The sequence below is a fragment of the Castor canadensis genome, chromosome 13 (genome assembly GCF_047511655.1).
Source record: "Castor canadensis chromosome 13, mCasCan1.hap1v2, whole genome shotgun sequence".
In the NCBI taxonomy this organism is placed as follows: Eukaryota; Metazoa; Chordata; class Mammalia; order Rodentia; family Castoridae; genus Castor; species Castor canadensis.
Genome location: NC_133398.1, coordinates 53405201 through 53422625, shown reverse-complemented (window position 1 = coordinate 53422625; position 17425 = coordinate 53405201). Strand labels below are relative to the sequence as shown.

The window sequence follows — 17425 nt, the reverse complement described above, 5'->3', positions numbered from 1 at the left end:
AAAATTTCAGGAAAATACTACCTCTCTCTCAGTAGTCCCATCTTCCAACCACGCAGAGAACACACAAAAGGTATCAGAAATATTCAATAAATGTTTGTTGATTGGGGAGGGGGTGGATTTAATGGTCATCTGAAGAACAGACTCGAGTATGTGTAATTCAATGTACTTCAGTAACTTCTTATATCACCTGTTAAATAATCACTCCATAGTGCAATGATTAGAGATTTATTTTACTAATCCTGAAAAACAAGCTTGGAGTTCAATAAATACTTTCTGTAGAAAGAATAGACTTAGGGATTATCAGAGTGATCCTATCACCCATGCTATGCCACATTTTATAGGAAACTACCACTGCTGGCAGATGACATCATCAGGTAGATGCACTACAACAGGTGGCAGCCAGACACTACTGGAGAAAGTCAGGGATTTCAAAGAGATGACACCCAACAGTGCAGTGACTCCACTACATTCAATAGAAAGAACAAAAAAAACCCACCTCTGTTCTTATCAGAGTACTTCCAGTAACCTTCCAGTTCCCACCTATGCTTATAAGTGATGTCGGAAATGAGAGAAACTAATGTTAAATAATAATAATAGCAACAAATGCATAGCTAGTGTTTATTGCTTAGGTCCTATGTGCTTTCCTGGATGTATATATGTATTTATTTTGTTGTAGTAAAATGTGCATACCACACCATTGACCATTTTAACCATATAGTTTAGTAACATTAAGAGCATTCACCTTGCTGCACAACCAGCACCACCAACCATTGCCAGAATTCTTTCATCTTCCCAAAATGAGAGTCTGTACCCATTAAACACTAAATCCTCAGGCCCTCTCTCCCAGTGCCTGTTAACTACCATTCTATGTTCTGTGTCTATGGGTCTGGCCACTCATACGTGTAGAATCATGCAGCTTGTGATCTTTTGTGTGACTTGTTTCATGTAGCATAATGTCTTCAAAGTTTCACCCATGCGATAGCATGCGTCAGGATGCCCTTTCTTTTTAAGGCTGAGTAGTGTTCCAGTGAGTTTATATGCTACATTTTATTAACACATTCATATACCCATGAACATTTGGGTTTCCACTTTGGGTTGTGCTTTTCAGATATTAACTCTTAATCCTCACAGTGATACAGTAGTGTAGGTATCTTTATTATCCCACTTTATGACAAGGAAACAAGCATAAAGAGATTATGTGTATGCCAAGTTTCTACAGCTAGGAAGCTCTGCAGTCAGTGACCCCTCACACTCACCCGAGGCTAAGTAGATCCACGGTGCCTGCTCACAACTACCGTGCTAGTCCTTCACCCCTTTCAAATGATTTAGGAATCTAAATACAGCATGTTCCAGTTTCAACCCCACTTATATAATACTGTAAGACCAGTTTTCTAATGTAATTTGTACAGGTCTTAAAAGTTCCAGGAACTAGTCAATTGAACAACTCCCCCTAATAGCAACTGTTTTATAGAGGATCCCATTATTGCAGAATTAAAACTTAGTGCTTTACTCTAGTACTATCTTGGTAAGTTCACTTAGCTAATCCTCTTATATATGTGTGTATGTGTGTCTATGTGTATTGTGGCATGATTATATCATCTCCATTTTGTAGAAAAGGAAATTAAGTCATCAGGGGGTTGTAAGTTACTTCATTCAAGAACACATAACCAAAATCAGATAGTTTCTAACCCTGGACTTTGCTTTATTAACAAATGTATTTTTCTCATCTCTGTGAAAAATGTGAAGTGCAACAAGGAGACCTGTATACTTAGAGTGGATGCAAATTTTCCTAGGAAGCCTAGAAACAACAAGCACTACATTACTAAAATTATCTCCTACAGTTAGTTATTTCAATTAAGTCTGAAAGCTGAGAACAAAGTTGCTTCATAAAAAATGTTAGTTACATACACTGTAGTTAGATTTGGAAAGCAGGGCCAGTGTGCACAAGTTTCTCAGAACGGACATACCTCTGTAAGTAGCTGCTTTCCACAATGATGTGAAGAATAGATTTGTGAACCCTGGGCAGTTGCAACTTCCATGCAATCAATCTTCCTGTTAGCCAGATTCCTATCTCTACATTTCTCTTCCATGTGGCCTTCGTCCAGTGCTCAGGGTCCTTTAACTTATATACATTATTAAATTGAAAAGACTCCAATGTAGATTTTCATTTCCAGAAAGGCCATTGTGGACATACATAAAGCCACCCACATTTTAAGATGTAGGTTTCAGGGTCTGGTGGGGACATATGCTCACCATACTCTTGTTTCTTACAGAGCTCCAGGACAGCACGCTCAGAGGAGGACCGAGATGGCCTCTGGGATGCCTGGGGTCCATGGAGTGAGTGCTCCCGCACCTGTGGTGGGGGAGCTTCCTACTCCCTGCGACGCTGTCTTAGCAGCAAGTAAGTCTGTCCCCGCTTGGGGGCTTGGTGAGAGCCAGTGGCTGCAAGTGGGGTTAAGCTGAACATTTTGGTGTTCACAAATCTAGATGAAAACAAGGAACAGAAGGAAGTACAAAGAATTGTCTTTCTAATCTCTATCTCTAGCTAGGCATTCAAATACTGTTATGTATTTGAACTTATTTAATGAGCAAATTTGTGTTGATGTTAGATCCAGAAGGAGAATTTATTTGAAATGGTTCTAGAATCATTAGCTCCATGATACATTGCACTTTTTAAAATCCCCTTAGTAGTTATGGTGACAATAATGGCAACACTAGCATTAATAGCGTACTCGGTGTATGTGGTCACTACTAACCCAATGACATGTTGGGTTAGTTCTAACAGCAGAAGCTTCCTAAGGTCATTTGGTTCAACAAATGATTGATTTTTAATATAGAAAGGTTTTGAAGGAGAGAAATTTCCATGGAATTTGTCACATCAACAGTGAGAGGGCTGAAGAGGTCAGAGGTAGAGGTGGCTAATGACTTCTAGGCTGAAAAGAAAAGGTCTGAGGCCTTAGAGTAGAAAGTTTTTACTAAGAGTAATAATAATTCAAAACTGCTTCTTGAGTTGTGTGGTCTATGACTAGATTTGTCTCCAAACTATAAAATATAAAGTACCATGGTAGTATTTTTTAATAAAAGATTTTATTTGACAGTGAAAAGTGTTAAAGGCAGCAAGAAGGAGGTCTGATCAAAATAACTGTACGTTATAAAACATGAAACAGAAGAAGAAAAAATACACATGCTGATTCTCCTAGACTTTTTAAACAAACAGCAGAAAGTAGTGAGAGGCAGGTTGAGGGAAATGTCAACTTACTTCAGTAACAGTGAGAATTCCTTAAAATCAAGGTCTGACTCTCATTCTTTTTCTGTTTCCCTGCAAATGGTCTTCACAGTGTTAGGAGGTTTAAGGAGCCCAATAGATGACTCTTCACTCAATCATTGAGCTCTAGAGGTCATTTTGATTCCAAACAGGTCTCAATGGAAATCCTGAGAACCGTGGCCCAAAGGCATATCTCAAAGGAAGATCAAGTCTAGTATTTGACCATGCTGGTTTTGGGGTCTGCATGAAGATAGGTCTATTGAATTGCCTCTACCAGCAAGTTTGTTTATCCTCTTTAGATGCCAGCTTCATATCAACCAGATCTGGAGTTTATAGACACTAGACCTTTTCAACATACGATTCACCTGTTTTCTTGATTTTAGAATTTGGTTTTTTTTTTGTGGGACCTGGGTTTGAACTCAAGACCTCGCACTTGCAAAGCAGGTGCTCTACCACTTGAGCCACAATCCTAGCCCTGATGTTTTCTTAATTTTAAACATAAACTTACTAAATCTGAAATACATGATGATAATATAACTGATAATAATCATATATCAATAATCCAAAATGTACAACTTTGGATTATAAAACTAGTAAGAAATACATGGGGACTTTCATATTGTCTCACTGATGTGAGGGTTACATTGTGTTAAAATCTTTTACTTAGTGAGAAATAAATAAACAATTTAAGGACTAAATCTAAGTCACAAATAGTTTTTTCATCCAGCAAATGATCAAGTATTGTTACTAAGTGAAATTCTAAAATACTAATTTTGCCACCTAATATGTAAAGGATACAATTGTTAGGATTTTAGTAAAATACCACGGGAGATAACAGTTGTTTTCTACTTATAATATATTTCTAATAAAAAGATTTAGAAAAGTGGAATGTAAATTTTTACAAGCATATAGAAGATATGTCTTTCTTTGACTTTTAAATATTGGAAGAATATATTCAGTTAAACTCATAGGTGCCTGGACAAGAAGTTAAAAAAAATGGTGGGCGAGGGAGACTGGCCATCCAGTCTTTAAGAATTTGACGAAGGGACTGGCAGAGTGGTTCATGTGGTTGAGAGCCTGCCTAGCAAGAGTGAGGCACTAAGTTGATGCCCAAGTACCATAAAAAAAAAAAGAAATTTGAAGAAAAAGCCACTAATAAGGTGACATTTCCAAATTTATGAGAAATATTAATATATGTTTTTATTTCTGGGAGGACAGTGCTTAATATAGAGCAATGTATTATGTACATGAAGATATGTTTTACTCTTAAAGAATTCTAGTCATTTTTTAATAAGTTGCAACTTGTTACCATCATTAAATTCTTGCATCTTACTATTTTGGCACCACACTTCACTTGGACTTCTGTTACGAGGTCAGTTTAGGCTGAACTGTGTTGATTCTGATCTTCTTGAGACAAGCAACATGAAGGTTGACTCACTCATTCAGTCAGTCATTTTACTGAGCTTTCTGGGAACGGCAGCCCATGATAGGACTTCATTAACTAAATTGTGCCCTAATGATCCACATATTCCAGCTATAGATTTCAAAAGGAGCAAAACAAACCACATTATCTCTGGAGGTGTATTGATTCTAGAAAATCTACATGTCCAAAACAATATAAAGATCCACAGTGACTAAATAAAAACACTTGTGTTAATATGCCACTGAGTGTTCAGAGATGTTACTTTTAGGATAACTTAGCTCTTATGGAAAGTATACATTTCTTTTTTGAAAGCACTTGATGTTTTAACCACAAAATAGATACTCATTACTTGAATGGTTTCTGCTGGAATTCAAGAACCTTGTATATGCTGTGTTTCAAAAGGAAGCATGTATAGATACTTACAAATACATCCACACTTGTATATTTGTGTGTATGATTCTGTGCTGTGATTGAAAATGTGTATCATTTCAGAAGTGCTTGAAAGCTGATGTTGCAAAGAACTCACTCTGGCAGGAGCCGTCTGGACACTGGTTAGGCCAATCACCCAGCAGGGGCCCCTCCACAATCAAAATTCAGTTTTCTTTACCATTGGATTGTTGTGTTTGGAATAAGAGAGCCCCAAATGTTTGTGTGCTCCTTGGCTTTCTCCTTCTGACACTCCATATCACTTCACAAGTTTTATAAATAGGATTTTAACTCTTGTATTATCTTTCTTTTTTTTTCTCATGTGAAATGAATCTGTGGAATAAGTTCCCTCTGTTATCTAAAGAGAACCAAACATTCATTTGGATGAATTCTGTTATTCTCCCTATATAATTTGAGTAAATCTACCCAGGATCTTAGAAAGAAGTGTAATAATCTTCAGCATCCTTTAAGTTTTCCAACTTCTAAGAAGCTATTTGTTTTCTTGGTATTTTTCTTGCAATAAGGATGTTCTTTCACTATTAACAGCAATTCCTGGAGTTAAACCTCATGTTCCAAAATGCTTTCAGCAGAGACCTAGCACCCAACTTTTCAGTTATATTCTTCTATAAAAATTAATTATCATTAAATAGATAATACTAATCAGTAAGAAATAATAAGCATATTATTAAGTAAAATATAATATTAACAAAATATCCTTAACTCATTAAATCATTACTTATTCCTAGGGTGGATTTGGAAGATATTTGACTCATATAACAGAAACATTTATGTTCTGAGGTATCTGTTCAGCTTCAAGACTAAAACAATTTGATATTAAAGGTTTTCAAGTTTTTTCTCAACAACCAATATCATTTATTTTAGTACCCACCAAAATCTTTTTTATTCTTTTTTTAATTATTGCTATACTGGGGATACATTGTGGCATTTACAAAAGTTCTTACAGTGTATCATGGTTTAGTCTCCTTGGATCATTGGCTGTAATGGAAATACTCATTGGTGTGTCATTTATCCAATACCACAATGATATGGCATATAAATCACCAAACCTCAGTGAAATATCAGATAAGGAGAGGTGACTCTTAGGACCTGGATCATATACGGAGGGTGGCTGATCTAGGCTGCCTTCATTTGGTTTAATTTGCAGCAACTCAGTTCTGAGATGGGGGTGGGGAGCAACGAAGGAGGGAAGAAGGAAGAAGAGGAGGAGGAAAGAAAGAAGAGAGATTCCTAATGCTCATCCCAAGTCTTTGTCTGCTGACATCCCATTATCCAAACTAAGCCACTTGCCAACCCCAAGGGTCAGAGTGGGAGAGCAGAAGTGTTACATGAAAAAGCAGGAGAGAAAGGGAAGGTAAAAAATTGAGACCATTGTTGCAATCTATCATAAATGGTCTTCTATGACTTCCTTACTCATTTTTAATGGGTCCATGAAATATACAGGTTCTCACTCATCTCTCCATTCCAGATTTAGGCATGTGAATTCAATTGAGTTGCCTGACACTAAAGAGAAAGGTCAGAAGTTATGAATGTATATATCCCTTGAGAGTGTGTAGTAGTCCTATGGTAAGCACTTAAATTCAGTTCAAATAAATCCCATCCACCTGTTGAATTAACTTTCCAGGCCAGTTTTCTAGCCCCTGGTCATATGATCTCTTAGGTTACTTTCAGGTCTGATTTTTTAAAAAATCTGTCAGCTAATAATTAGTTTATTCTCAATATGATAGAATTGTAAAGGGAACTACATTGCCCAAATTTAATGGACTAGATAACAACATCTTAACTTCTGGAGTTAATTGTGCTCTCTGATAGATTGGGAGATTATGAGGATCTTGTTTAGCCTTCTCAGTAGAGAATGTCCTCTCTTAGTGATCTTTTGAAGATTATAGGGGAAAAAGTGAGTGGAGGCAAAGCAGAGTGAAAATAGAACCTTCATTCCCAACTGGCAGTGCTTAATGGTTGGGGGAAAAACCCTGACTCAGGAAGGTAATGAGCAGAACCCTTCCCCTGGCTTCTCCCCAGTCTTTTTTCTGAGGCTTGCAGACAGTAAACAGGGCTCAATTCTCCCAATTTCTATACTGGAGCATTGGTAGTTGCCTTTACTGCAACCCTGGTTTGAGCAATAAAAGAACACTGCATAAACATCTCCTACCACTATGGATGAGGGAGAATGATGGAGGTGGTGAATCTAATTAAGGTACATTGTATGCACATATGCAACTGTCACAATAAATATATATACCATACACAACAAATATATGCTAGTATAAAAATTTTTAAAGATTATGTTCCATTCCCTCGAGTAACTCATAATGCTAATCTTGCATCACAAAGTGAAATTTTAATTACAAAATATTTCCTTCTTATTAATTACCAAAGGGACCATACCTACTTGTACTTGATGATGGTCCCATATTTTGTTTCTGGTGAAATAAGGAATGAACAGTTACCTTGGAAAGCTGCTTCTTCTCTTTCCAGTTCTATACCCTTCCCACTAACTACTCTGAAATAATGTTACAGTGAACTCCTTTGTTTAACTTTCTCTTTTAAACTTGATACTAAATATCTATCGAAACAGCCAAGATGCCCCAGCACAGACGAATGGATTAAGAAAATGTGGTATCTATACACAATGGAATTCTATGCAGCCACAAAGAAGAACGAAATGTTATCATTCGCTAGTAAATGGATGGAACTGGAGAACATCATTCTGAGTGAGGTTAGCCTGGCCCAAAAGACCAAAAATCGTATGTTCTCCCTCATATGTGGACATTAGATCAAGGGCAAACACAACAAGGGGATTGGACTATGAGCACATGATAAAAGCTTTAGCACACAAGGGAGGGGTGAGGATAGGTAAGACACCTAAAAAACTAGCTAGCATTTGTTGCCCTTAATGCAGAGAAACTAAAGCAGATACCTTAAAGCAACTGAGGCCAATAGGAAAAGGGGAACAGGTACTAGAGAAAAGGTTAGATCAAAAAGAACCTAGAAGGTAACACCCATGCACAGGAAATCAATGTGAGTCAATGCTCTGTATAGCTATCCTTATCTCAACCAGCAAAACCCCTTGTTCCTCCCTATTATTGCTTATACTCTCTCTACAACAAAATTAGAAATAAGGGCAAAATAGTTTCTGCTGGGTATTGAGGGGGGGGGAGCGGGAGGGGGTGGAGTGGGTGGTAAGGGAGGGGGTGGGGGCAGGGGGGAGAAATGAACCAAGCCTTGTATGCACATATGAATAATAAAAGAAAAATGAAAAAAAAAATCTATCTCTGAGAACTCTAGGTTTGCCTTTAGCCAGCTAACTTAACTTTACCCATAAGGAGTTCCAGATGCACAAGACTTAATACTGTGAGTAACATCACCTGTACCACTGTATTAGGAAGATGCCAAGTACCAGGTCAAGAGGGAAACTGAAGCCCATTTGATGGCAATGAGTCAAATAACTGCACACTCTTAACTACAAGGTTAATCATTGCACTGGCAGCTAAAAAAAGATTTAAACATCGTTCAGACCTTTTTTTTAACCTTCTGAAATGCCAGACTAATCTAGTCAATAAGTTAGGTTAAGAGTTATCTATTAATCTAATTATCTAATCTATCAACTAGATTAATAATTGATAGATTAATTGAATTAACCAAATTAATCTATGGGTAAGTAGGTGAATACTGTAGTTAATTAACACACTAAGAGCATGAATATTTTACTGAATCCTAACTGATTAAATGATTGGAGATGTGTGTGTGTGTGTGTGTGTGTAAAAAGAGAGAGCAGTCTACTTATAAAGAATTATAGCATTCTTCAAAAGTTAATAAATTTTAAATTGACTCCTTGAGTTGAATAAAATTATCAGGTGAACAAGAGATGAAAGTTATCACATTGTTGGGAGTACCCAAAAACAGTAAGATTTTGGTCTTACTACACAGAGACATGACTGTCAAAATGGTGTCAACATAAACACAGAAAAATTACAATAAATAGCTCCAAGGAGTCTTATTCCACAAGAATGAGGAGTACCATTCTAAAGTTCTCATTTCTTAATAGTTATGCTAGGAAAAGTAAGCTAACTTCTCTGAATTTTAATTATAAACATAGATTTTCTCCTATGAAAATATTGATATTTAAACTCATATAGGATTTAGTTAGCCACTAATTTCTACACCATATAATAATAAATACCAAAAGAAAAATTTCAACAGTAAGATTTGGCTACTTGGGCATGGAGTTTTTCTTCTTTTTAAGGCACCTCATTTCTATCATGACATCCAAATCAGATTTGCGGGACTTAGTTTAAAAGACTTTAAAACTTTCAACTCAAGTGATCCCCAAAGCAAGATTTATCTGTTATTCTTCATCTAGTGTTGTATGTTACTGGCCTTGTTTTCCTAGGAAATGTTTGAGTTTTTGTTTGAAAGAAAGATATACAAGTTCAGAGTGGGCCTACTCATGTCACTTATATGAGATGGCCTTTTCATTGTTTAAGAAGATTGCACTTTCGGAGGCATATGTTTAAGAGTTTGAGATTGTCTTTCCCTTACTTTTTTTGGGTCAAAGCCGAGCCTAAATGTATTACTATGACTTCTAATACTGCAGGCATATATCTGAGTGGAGTACTTTTCCAGAATCTGATCTCCTTTCAGGAGAATCACACACTAGGGCTAATGACTAACTGGTCAGGACTAATTTATGGTCTGGTTTATCTCATAAGCCAGTTTGTTGGAATTGTTGGAATAAAAAATGATTGGAAATGTGTTTGACTCATAACTTTTACTTGCCATATTGGGAATCCGTAAGTCTTAGTTGTTGTTGTTTTTTTTCCTGTGTACTTTGGTTTGTTCAATAGTGCTTCTAAGGATTTTATTTTCCCTCAATTATAATTAATTCACTCAATAAATATTTATTATTCCCTATGTATGAGACAAGTTAGATATAACTGAGAAGGGCAAGAGTTTTCCCTCAGGAATGAAAAACTCTTAATTTAACTACTGATTGTAGTTGCAAGATATTTTCAGATATATGAGAATTCCCTCAAGTTTTATTAAAAAATTCATCCATAGAACTTAGGGTTTGGGATATTTGTGTTTATTGATATTTTATTCTGTAAATCATTTTATACATTAATTAGGAACTCCTGTGTTTTTCCAAATTAAGTTATAAAGACTCCTCTTCTGTTTATTTTAAAGTGTTTAGCATATAGCAACACTCAAATGCTTGATAATTTGTTTTTTGAGGTGTTAGAGCTTGAACCCAGAGCCATAAACATACTATGCAAGTACTGTACATCTGAAGCACGCCCCTGCAGCCCTGTTTTGCTTAGATTACTTGGTTTTGGTTTTGGCTTGGTCATACTGGGGTTTGAACTTGGTAGGCAAGTCCTCTACCACTTGAGCCACAACTCTAGCCTCTGTGCTTTCAGTGATTTTTTTCAGATTGAGTCTCATGCTTTTTGCCCTGACTGAACTCAGACCAAGGTCCTTCTACCTGTAGCTCCTGAGTAGCTAGAATTACAGGCGTGAGTCACAACGTGACTCCAGGTATGAGTGTTTGCTTAGTTCTAATCACTGAGTTAGATAGAGCAGAGACAGAGATAGACACTTGATATTAAGAGTAAAAAGGATAGCAGAATGATATAGATGCTTCAACAGAAGGCAATAAATTATTACAGAACACTAGGTGAGATCAGATTTATCCATCATCATTAGCAAAATCCATAACTACATGTACCAATCTCAGATAATTGCAGAGACAGCCCCCATCTTTGGGCTGTGGTAAAATCCTTTCCTCAGAAAGGGGAGACAAAAATCACATGTTTCAAGAACATGAACTCCTACCAGTGAGTTCCACTGCCTCTGAGAGAACATTTATCTTACTTTATAGATTATTCCTTTTATTTTTTATAAAACTATTGATTTTGAATCTCGTCCTCACTATTTTCTAGTTGTGTGATACTGTGTTTTAGTTTTTCTGGGATGTAGTTTGCTCATCTATGGAGCAAGTGGGCAATGCCTGAAACAAAGAGCAATTCAACAAATATGTGTTGAATGAATGTCCAAATGCTCTTCAACACTAAAATTGAAATTTTGTGATCCTGAAAAAAAGGCATTTTCATTTTCATATATGCAGCTGAAGCCCATTTTGCTGCTAGAAAGGAAAAGGAGCAAAAGCTGTTCTTAATGCAAATGGTTTTATTTTGTTTCCTTTTTCCTTCTTTTTCTGAGGACCAAACCCAGGGCCTTGTGCATGCTAGGAAAACCATCCCACAGTCCAATACAATTGATTTTAAAGGAAAATATTGTGATTCTCCAGGACCTCATCTTTTACAACGAGCATTTGGTTGACATGAAAGGATTGAAGAATTTCTGTCTCTATCCAAGATAATTCACAAATTCCCAATTCAAGGGTTGTATCAGGTGAGGTTGTTAGAGTCTTAGAGTTTCATAATACACATTTTTCCTCATGGGGATGATGGAAAAATTGGACTTGGTATTGCTAAAACACATTTGTTTTTATTCTCATTCCTTGCCTCTTTTAACTACTGAGCAAATATAAGATAATTTGCAAAGCTTATGGCATGTGTATATGTATTACAGAAAGCAAGTTCTTCCTAGTAGTGAATCTCAAGCCAAAGGCAGCAGTCCCTTGGCCCCCACCCCAGCCATTTTTCAAAGGGTGCAGATGCATAGCACTGACAAACACAGTTAGAATAAATATATGAAAATAAACATACTTTTGGGAACAGAACTTTCTTCCCTTTGGTAGCTATTTAGTTTCATTTTAAACTTTTCGTTAGCTTATTATAGAAAGATTTTAATCAAGTCTCAGGGTTCAAAAATTGGAACAAATATGGGGCCAGAAGTTCTTCATGGACTGAATTTATCTTTATAGCTTTTCCTTCTGTTGTATTGTTTTATCTTTATTTTCTTTGCGTCTTCCTACCTTGCACATAGTAGATACCCAGTTGATGTTGGAAGAATTTACTGAATTGCATAGAGAGCAAGGGACTTACCATAGTAGTTTAGGATAAGAAAAAAAGCTTGTTTCTCAAATTTTCCTTTCTCCATTGACATTCTTGGGACTTCTCTAGCCCATATAAAACATTCCATCTAAGACAACTCTCTTGTAAGTTCTCTTTCTCCCTTTTTCAGATTCCTTCTGTATTTAGTATTCAGACCATACCCAATTAGCTGTTGACTTTACATTATAGTGTTTTATGTGCTATTCTGATTAATGTAGATTTGTTCCAACTAAATTATAACTTTGATAAGAGCAAGGGACATCATCATTTTGTATCTTTCACAATGCTTTGCTTCATGCTGGCTCAGACTGGATGCTCAATAAATGTGTTAAGTGACTGTAAATCAGAAAGCATTATACAAAAGCTTGTTAACCGGGAAGGGAAGCATTGCCCAGGGGCTCATTTTCACTGTGGGAGTGGTTATTGTACATTGTTTCCTTAGATGGCCTCAGCAATGCATTCAGAACAGTTTGTGGCTTCATTAGAGGCTGGCATGATCACTAAGGTTTACAACGTCAGGGTTCTTGCTTTATTCTTTTTCGTTTTTGTTGGTTACACGAACATGCTCCTCATTTTCATAATGCTGTTCCATTATTTCTGAATATTTGATGCTTTGTTGTAGCATGTTTTTCTTTCAAGAACAGGCAGAGATATGTAAAATCATACTTGTTTGGGGAAAAAAATTGGCAGTGGCTTTTCTAGTTGTAATTTAGAACATACCAAACACTCATAATAGTAAATAAAACAATTTGAAACTCATAAGACAAACTCCAAACTCTAGTCTGAGGTTCTTGCGTGGGTCTGAATGTTAGTTCAACAGCTCTGCAGGATTGTTTGCTCAAGAATCTCCTTGACAATTGGAGAACCTTCCTTATTCCCTCTGGCTGACAGGAAATCAAAGAATTGCAGGGTCCCCAACCCACCTGATTCCCATTTATATTGACTTAGTCTCCCCATTAGATTTTAGTAAATCTCTCTGTATACAAAAGTCAGGGCCTCCAAGTTGGCAATGCATTCAGTACATCTTTACAATGAGATTATTATAGAGCAGAAGTGTTGAAAGATAAAGCTGAGGTCATGAAAATATATTATCTCTGCCAAAGACCCACTTTTAAGTCTAGTTCACAATTTATGCCACTATTTTTTATATCCAGGCCCCCACTGTCCATTCAGTCAGTTTAAAATTGCTCTGAAAATGCAACTTTAAGGGAGTCTCTTCTTTTGGCTCATAAGGCTGCTTTGGCGCCCCTGGCAGGTTGCAAAGAGCTGGTGTGACCCCAGGCAGTATCTGTTCCCAACCAGGTCACCTCCTGACGGATGGGGCCTGGCAGCTTGCCTCCTTGTTGTTTGCTGTATTATTACAACAGAAAGCATTTTCAAAAGCTACATTTATCAAGTTGTCATAATACTTTGGCTTGTATATCTATCTATTCAGAAAAAAAAATAAATCTCTCCCTTAGCCCTAATCTGTTTGGGCCATGTGATGTATCACAGGCAGAAGAAGCAGTGGAAGACAAATGGACGTACTGCGTGGGACTCAGATGTGGGACTCAGGGACCTTTCAACCAAATGCTTAAGGGAAAGAGGTCTTTTTATGTGTCCTTTTCAAAGCCCCAAAGCTCCAAAGACCCCCATCTCCTCTTGGTTTAAAGTTGTTTTTCCACTGGTAGCTGTGTATATTGGGGATGCATGATTTCTAGAATTTTAGTGGTTTTGTCTAATGAAAGAGATTTAATATCCAGAGGAGTGGGTCAAAGATACATTTTAGGCAGGGTATGATGGCTCAAGCCTATAATATAAGCTACTTGGGAGGCAGAGTTCAGGAGGATTGTGATTTGAGTCCAGCCTGGGCAAAAAAGTTTGGGAGACCTGCTCTCAACCAATACCTGAATGTAGTGCCACATACCTGTCATCTCCAGCTATGCGAGGAAGCACAAACAGGATCACAGGTGAGACCAGCCTGGGCACAAAATGAGACCCTATCTCAAAAATGCTGGCAGAATGCCTCAAGTGGTAGGCAATCTGCCTAGTAAGTGCACGGCCCTAAGTTCAACCCTTAGTAAGTCCCCACCTTCCAAAAAAGATATGTTTTGTTATAGAGACTTTTGTAAGCAAATTTCTGGTTATTTGAGGTACCTGGTTGTCTGGAAGTACATGTCAGGGTGGAAGGAGGTGGTCTCAAAATCTTGTCCAGAGTAAATAAGGATTCATTTGGTGTTTGTTAAAAACAATTCCAATTTGTTAATATTAGTAAAGTCTCACTATAGGTTCATTCTAGAATATTTCTGGTTGTTTAGAGACAAAGTATGTAATAAAGATAGAATGTAAGCATGGGTTATTTGTGGATATTTTGGAAGAAGAGATAGTGCTGAATTGATTCCTCTTGTTGGAACCAAGCTCTCCAAATAATGGTTCCCCATAAAAAAGTTTCATTTTGACTTTTGTTTATGACACTGTCAATTAGAATTAACCATCAACTATATTACATATGGGGCAAAATCTAGAGCACTAAGAAATGACTTTTTAAAGCACAAATATGAAACAGAGCAAAGGGAAAGATGAGAAGGTGAATCTGGGGCACCCACAGGGATGGTGTGTTATCAATCTCCTCTTTCTCCCCCATGCAAGGAAGGACCACAAGTACCCGTCGGTTATGCACAAGCTCCAGGTCCAGCCCCAGGATTTTGGCATTCAGTTTGAACCATAGATGAGGACACTGAGCATCTGAGGATAACTTTACACACAAGATCCGGAGGTTCCTTTGACTTCCTTTCTAATGGTTAAGTTGATTGGTATCAGGTGGTGTTTCCTGGCAGACCCTCTTACGATAAGGTGTCTGTGGCAAATGAAAAGAAGCTTGGTAGTACTCTTGCACTTGACTCTCTGGGGTGTTCTCAGAACCACTGGCTCCTTGGGCGGCATGTTCCTGTAGTATAGCTCCAGGGAGTATTGAGAGGGTCATCTGAAGTGAAGAAGGACTGCAGTGGTCCAGGACCGTGGGGAATGAATTCCTGCTGTGGCTGAAAACCAACTTGTCTTGTCTAATCCACCCACATTCTAGGTTCCGCAAGTCTCAATGGACTCCCTCTGACTTGAATTGCTGACGTAATTTTATGTCTACTCTCTTAAAAAGAGCTCATCGCTTTCTCTGGGATGACTAAAAAAAAAAGAGATACACAAATATTTTAAAATTCTTTGCCTGTGGGCCCATACTAAAAAGACAGATGGAATTCAGGGAAATAATGTAGCCTGCATTTTTTTTAGGAACTGGGGATTTAACTTAGGCCCTCACAACACAAGTGCTCTCACACTTGAGGTACATCTCCAGTCCTTTTTGCTTGGCTTTGTTTTTGAGATAGGGCCTCACTAACTTTTCTCAGACTGGCCTTGAACTACAGTCCTACTATCTCCACCTCCTATGGAGCTAGGCATACCACCATACCAGGCATGGACCACTATGCCCAGCCTATATCCTGCTCTTACTTAACACGTCTTAGCTTTTTGGAAGACAGAGAGAAAGCTTGGGTTTCATGAGCCTAAAACAAGTATGGTTGTCCTTCAGGACTCTGGAGTTTTAAATGCTCAGTTACTAGATTTTTCATCATCAGGCTTATCAGGGATAAGCCTGATGATGTCTCCAAAAAGATCTGTTTGCATAGAGAGGTAAGAAGAATTTTATGGTAAAAAAGAGAAAAATTGAATGCACCGCTTTTCTTTCAAAGACTTACATGAACAGAATTGGTGAGGGATAAGAGGCTGACAAGTTGCTAAAGCCTAGAGAGTCTTAATTTCCATGGAAATTTACCTCCTCTAACATTGCTAAATATGATAACGGAAACTAAGATAACATCAGGATTCTAAGAACTGAAAGAGTCTGGAAGTTTGTTGTATGTTAATAAGAGATAAACCATGCATTAAATCTACGCTAATCTCGTTATAAGGGAATTAAAAGTCTGAGTAATTCACAAATGATAACTTGTAATAGAGGTGATTTTCATTTTCTGAGAGACGTTATCAAGACCAAATAAGAGACTGGTAAGAGTGAAGTACTGAAATAAAGGAATGGGGTACTTTCTAATTGGACTTGGATTGGAATATGTTCTAATAGTTAAATTTTGTTCCTTCATACTTGAGCCATTTTTGTGTCCCTAACTGGTACAGTATCTAATTCACTAAGCATCATCCTGTGTTTTATAATTTGCACTGAGAGAACACACTGACTTAAGTCCTGTTATCAGTGCTCTGTTACTTTTCTCATAAGCCATTTAGATTAAATTCCTAACGTTTGTTTTCATCTCCAGAGATGAATTTTAATTCATTTAAATGGGGGGGAGGCATTCAGCTGTTTTATATTAACAAACTTTTAAAAAGAAAAAGAGAGGGAAAAAGTATTTTTTACAACCTAATTCTCAGATGAGAATATTTGTGCCCAATATATGACTGGATGAAGAAATTTACACTTGGCAGGAATTAAATCCTGTGGTAGAATGGTCACTTTGCTCCTTATGCAAAATGTATCTCGTAAATTTGAACTTTTTTAAATGAGTGTCTTTGCACTGTAGTTTTTTTTCACATTGCGTCTTACTGATGAGTATGTTTCTCTTGGAGCTGTTCCAATGTGTGTCTAGGTTTGCTTTACTGGAAGTGGATTTACCAGAATTGAGAAGCAGCTGATAAACTGATACAATATCAATATGAAGCAACTTAGCCCTGGGCCAAATCCCTGCTCAGCCGCCCAGGTTTTTAGTGTTAGTATATTACATGTCTTGAGTACAGACTGTTCCTTTTCTTTTTGTTTCATATACTTTGGAGTTAGTCAAACCTGGGCTGTAAATCTCTGGTGTCCTCTTCTTTTGTGTGTATGTAGCTTTAAACTTCTCCAGTTTTCCTTGACTCTATTTCCTCATCTATTAAATGGGAATAATAAAGTTTTGCAGAGTTGTTTTGCAGTTTTTAATGGTTGAGATGAAATCTTGCAAACTTTTTGCCCAGTATAGCCTCAAACCATGATCTTCCTGATCTCCCCCTCTCCAGTAGGTGGCTTACAGGTGTAAGCCACCTTGCCCAGCCCAGGGTTCATTTTTTTAAAGCAAGAAGTCATTATTATATCATTTCTGTTTTAAACCATTCCATGATTCCCCTTTGCCTATCTTGAAGTTCAAAGTTTCATGTTTCTCTACTGCAATTTCCCATATAAACCCTAAGTGCTTTAAAAAAAAAAACCTGAAAATTTGCAAATGTACCAAATCTGTTCATGCTTTTATGCCTTTCTTG

At 37.2% G+C, this 17425-nt stretch overlaps 1 protein-coding gene across 5 annotated transcripts in view; it reads left to right on the top strand.

Moving 5' to 3' along the window:
* Positions 1 to 17425, top strand: part of Adamtsl1 (ADAMTS like 1) — a 946298-nt gene that overhangs the window by 597483 nt on the left and 331390 nt on the right. For all 5 annotated transcript variants that reach the window (XM_074051743.1, XM_074051742.1, XM_074051741.1 and 2 more), the window contains one exon: positions 2274 to 2401. In XM_074051743.1, coding sequence (XP_073907844.1) covers positions 2274 to 2401 — 128 coding nt within the window. The remainder of the gene's footprint in view (positions 1 to 2273; positions 2402 to 17425) is intronic.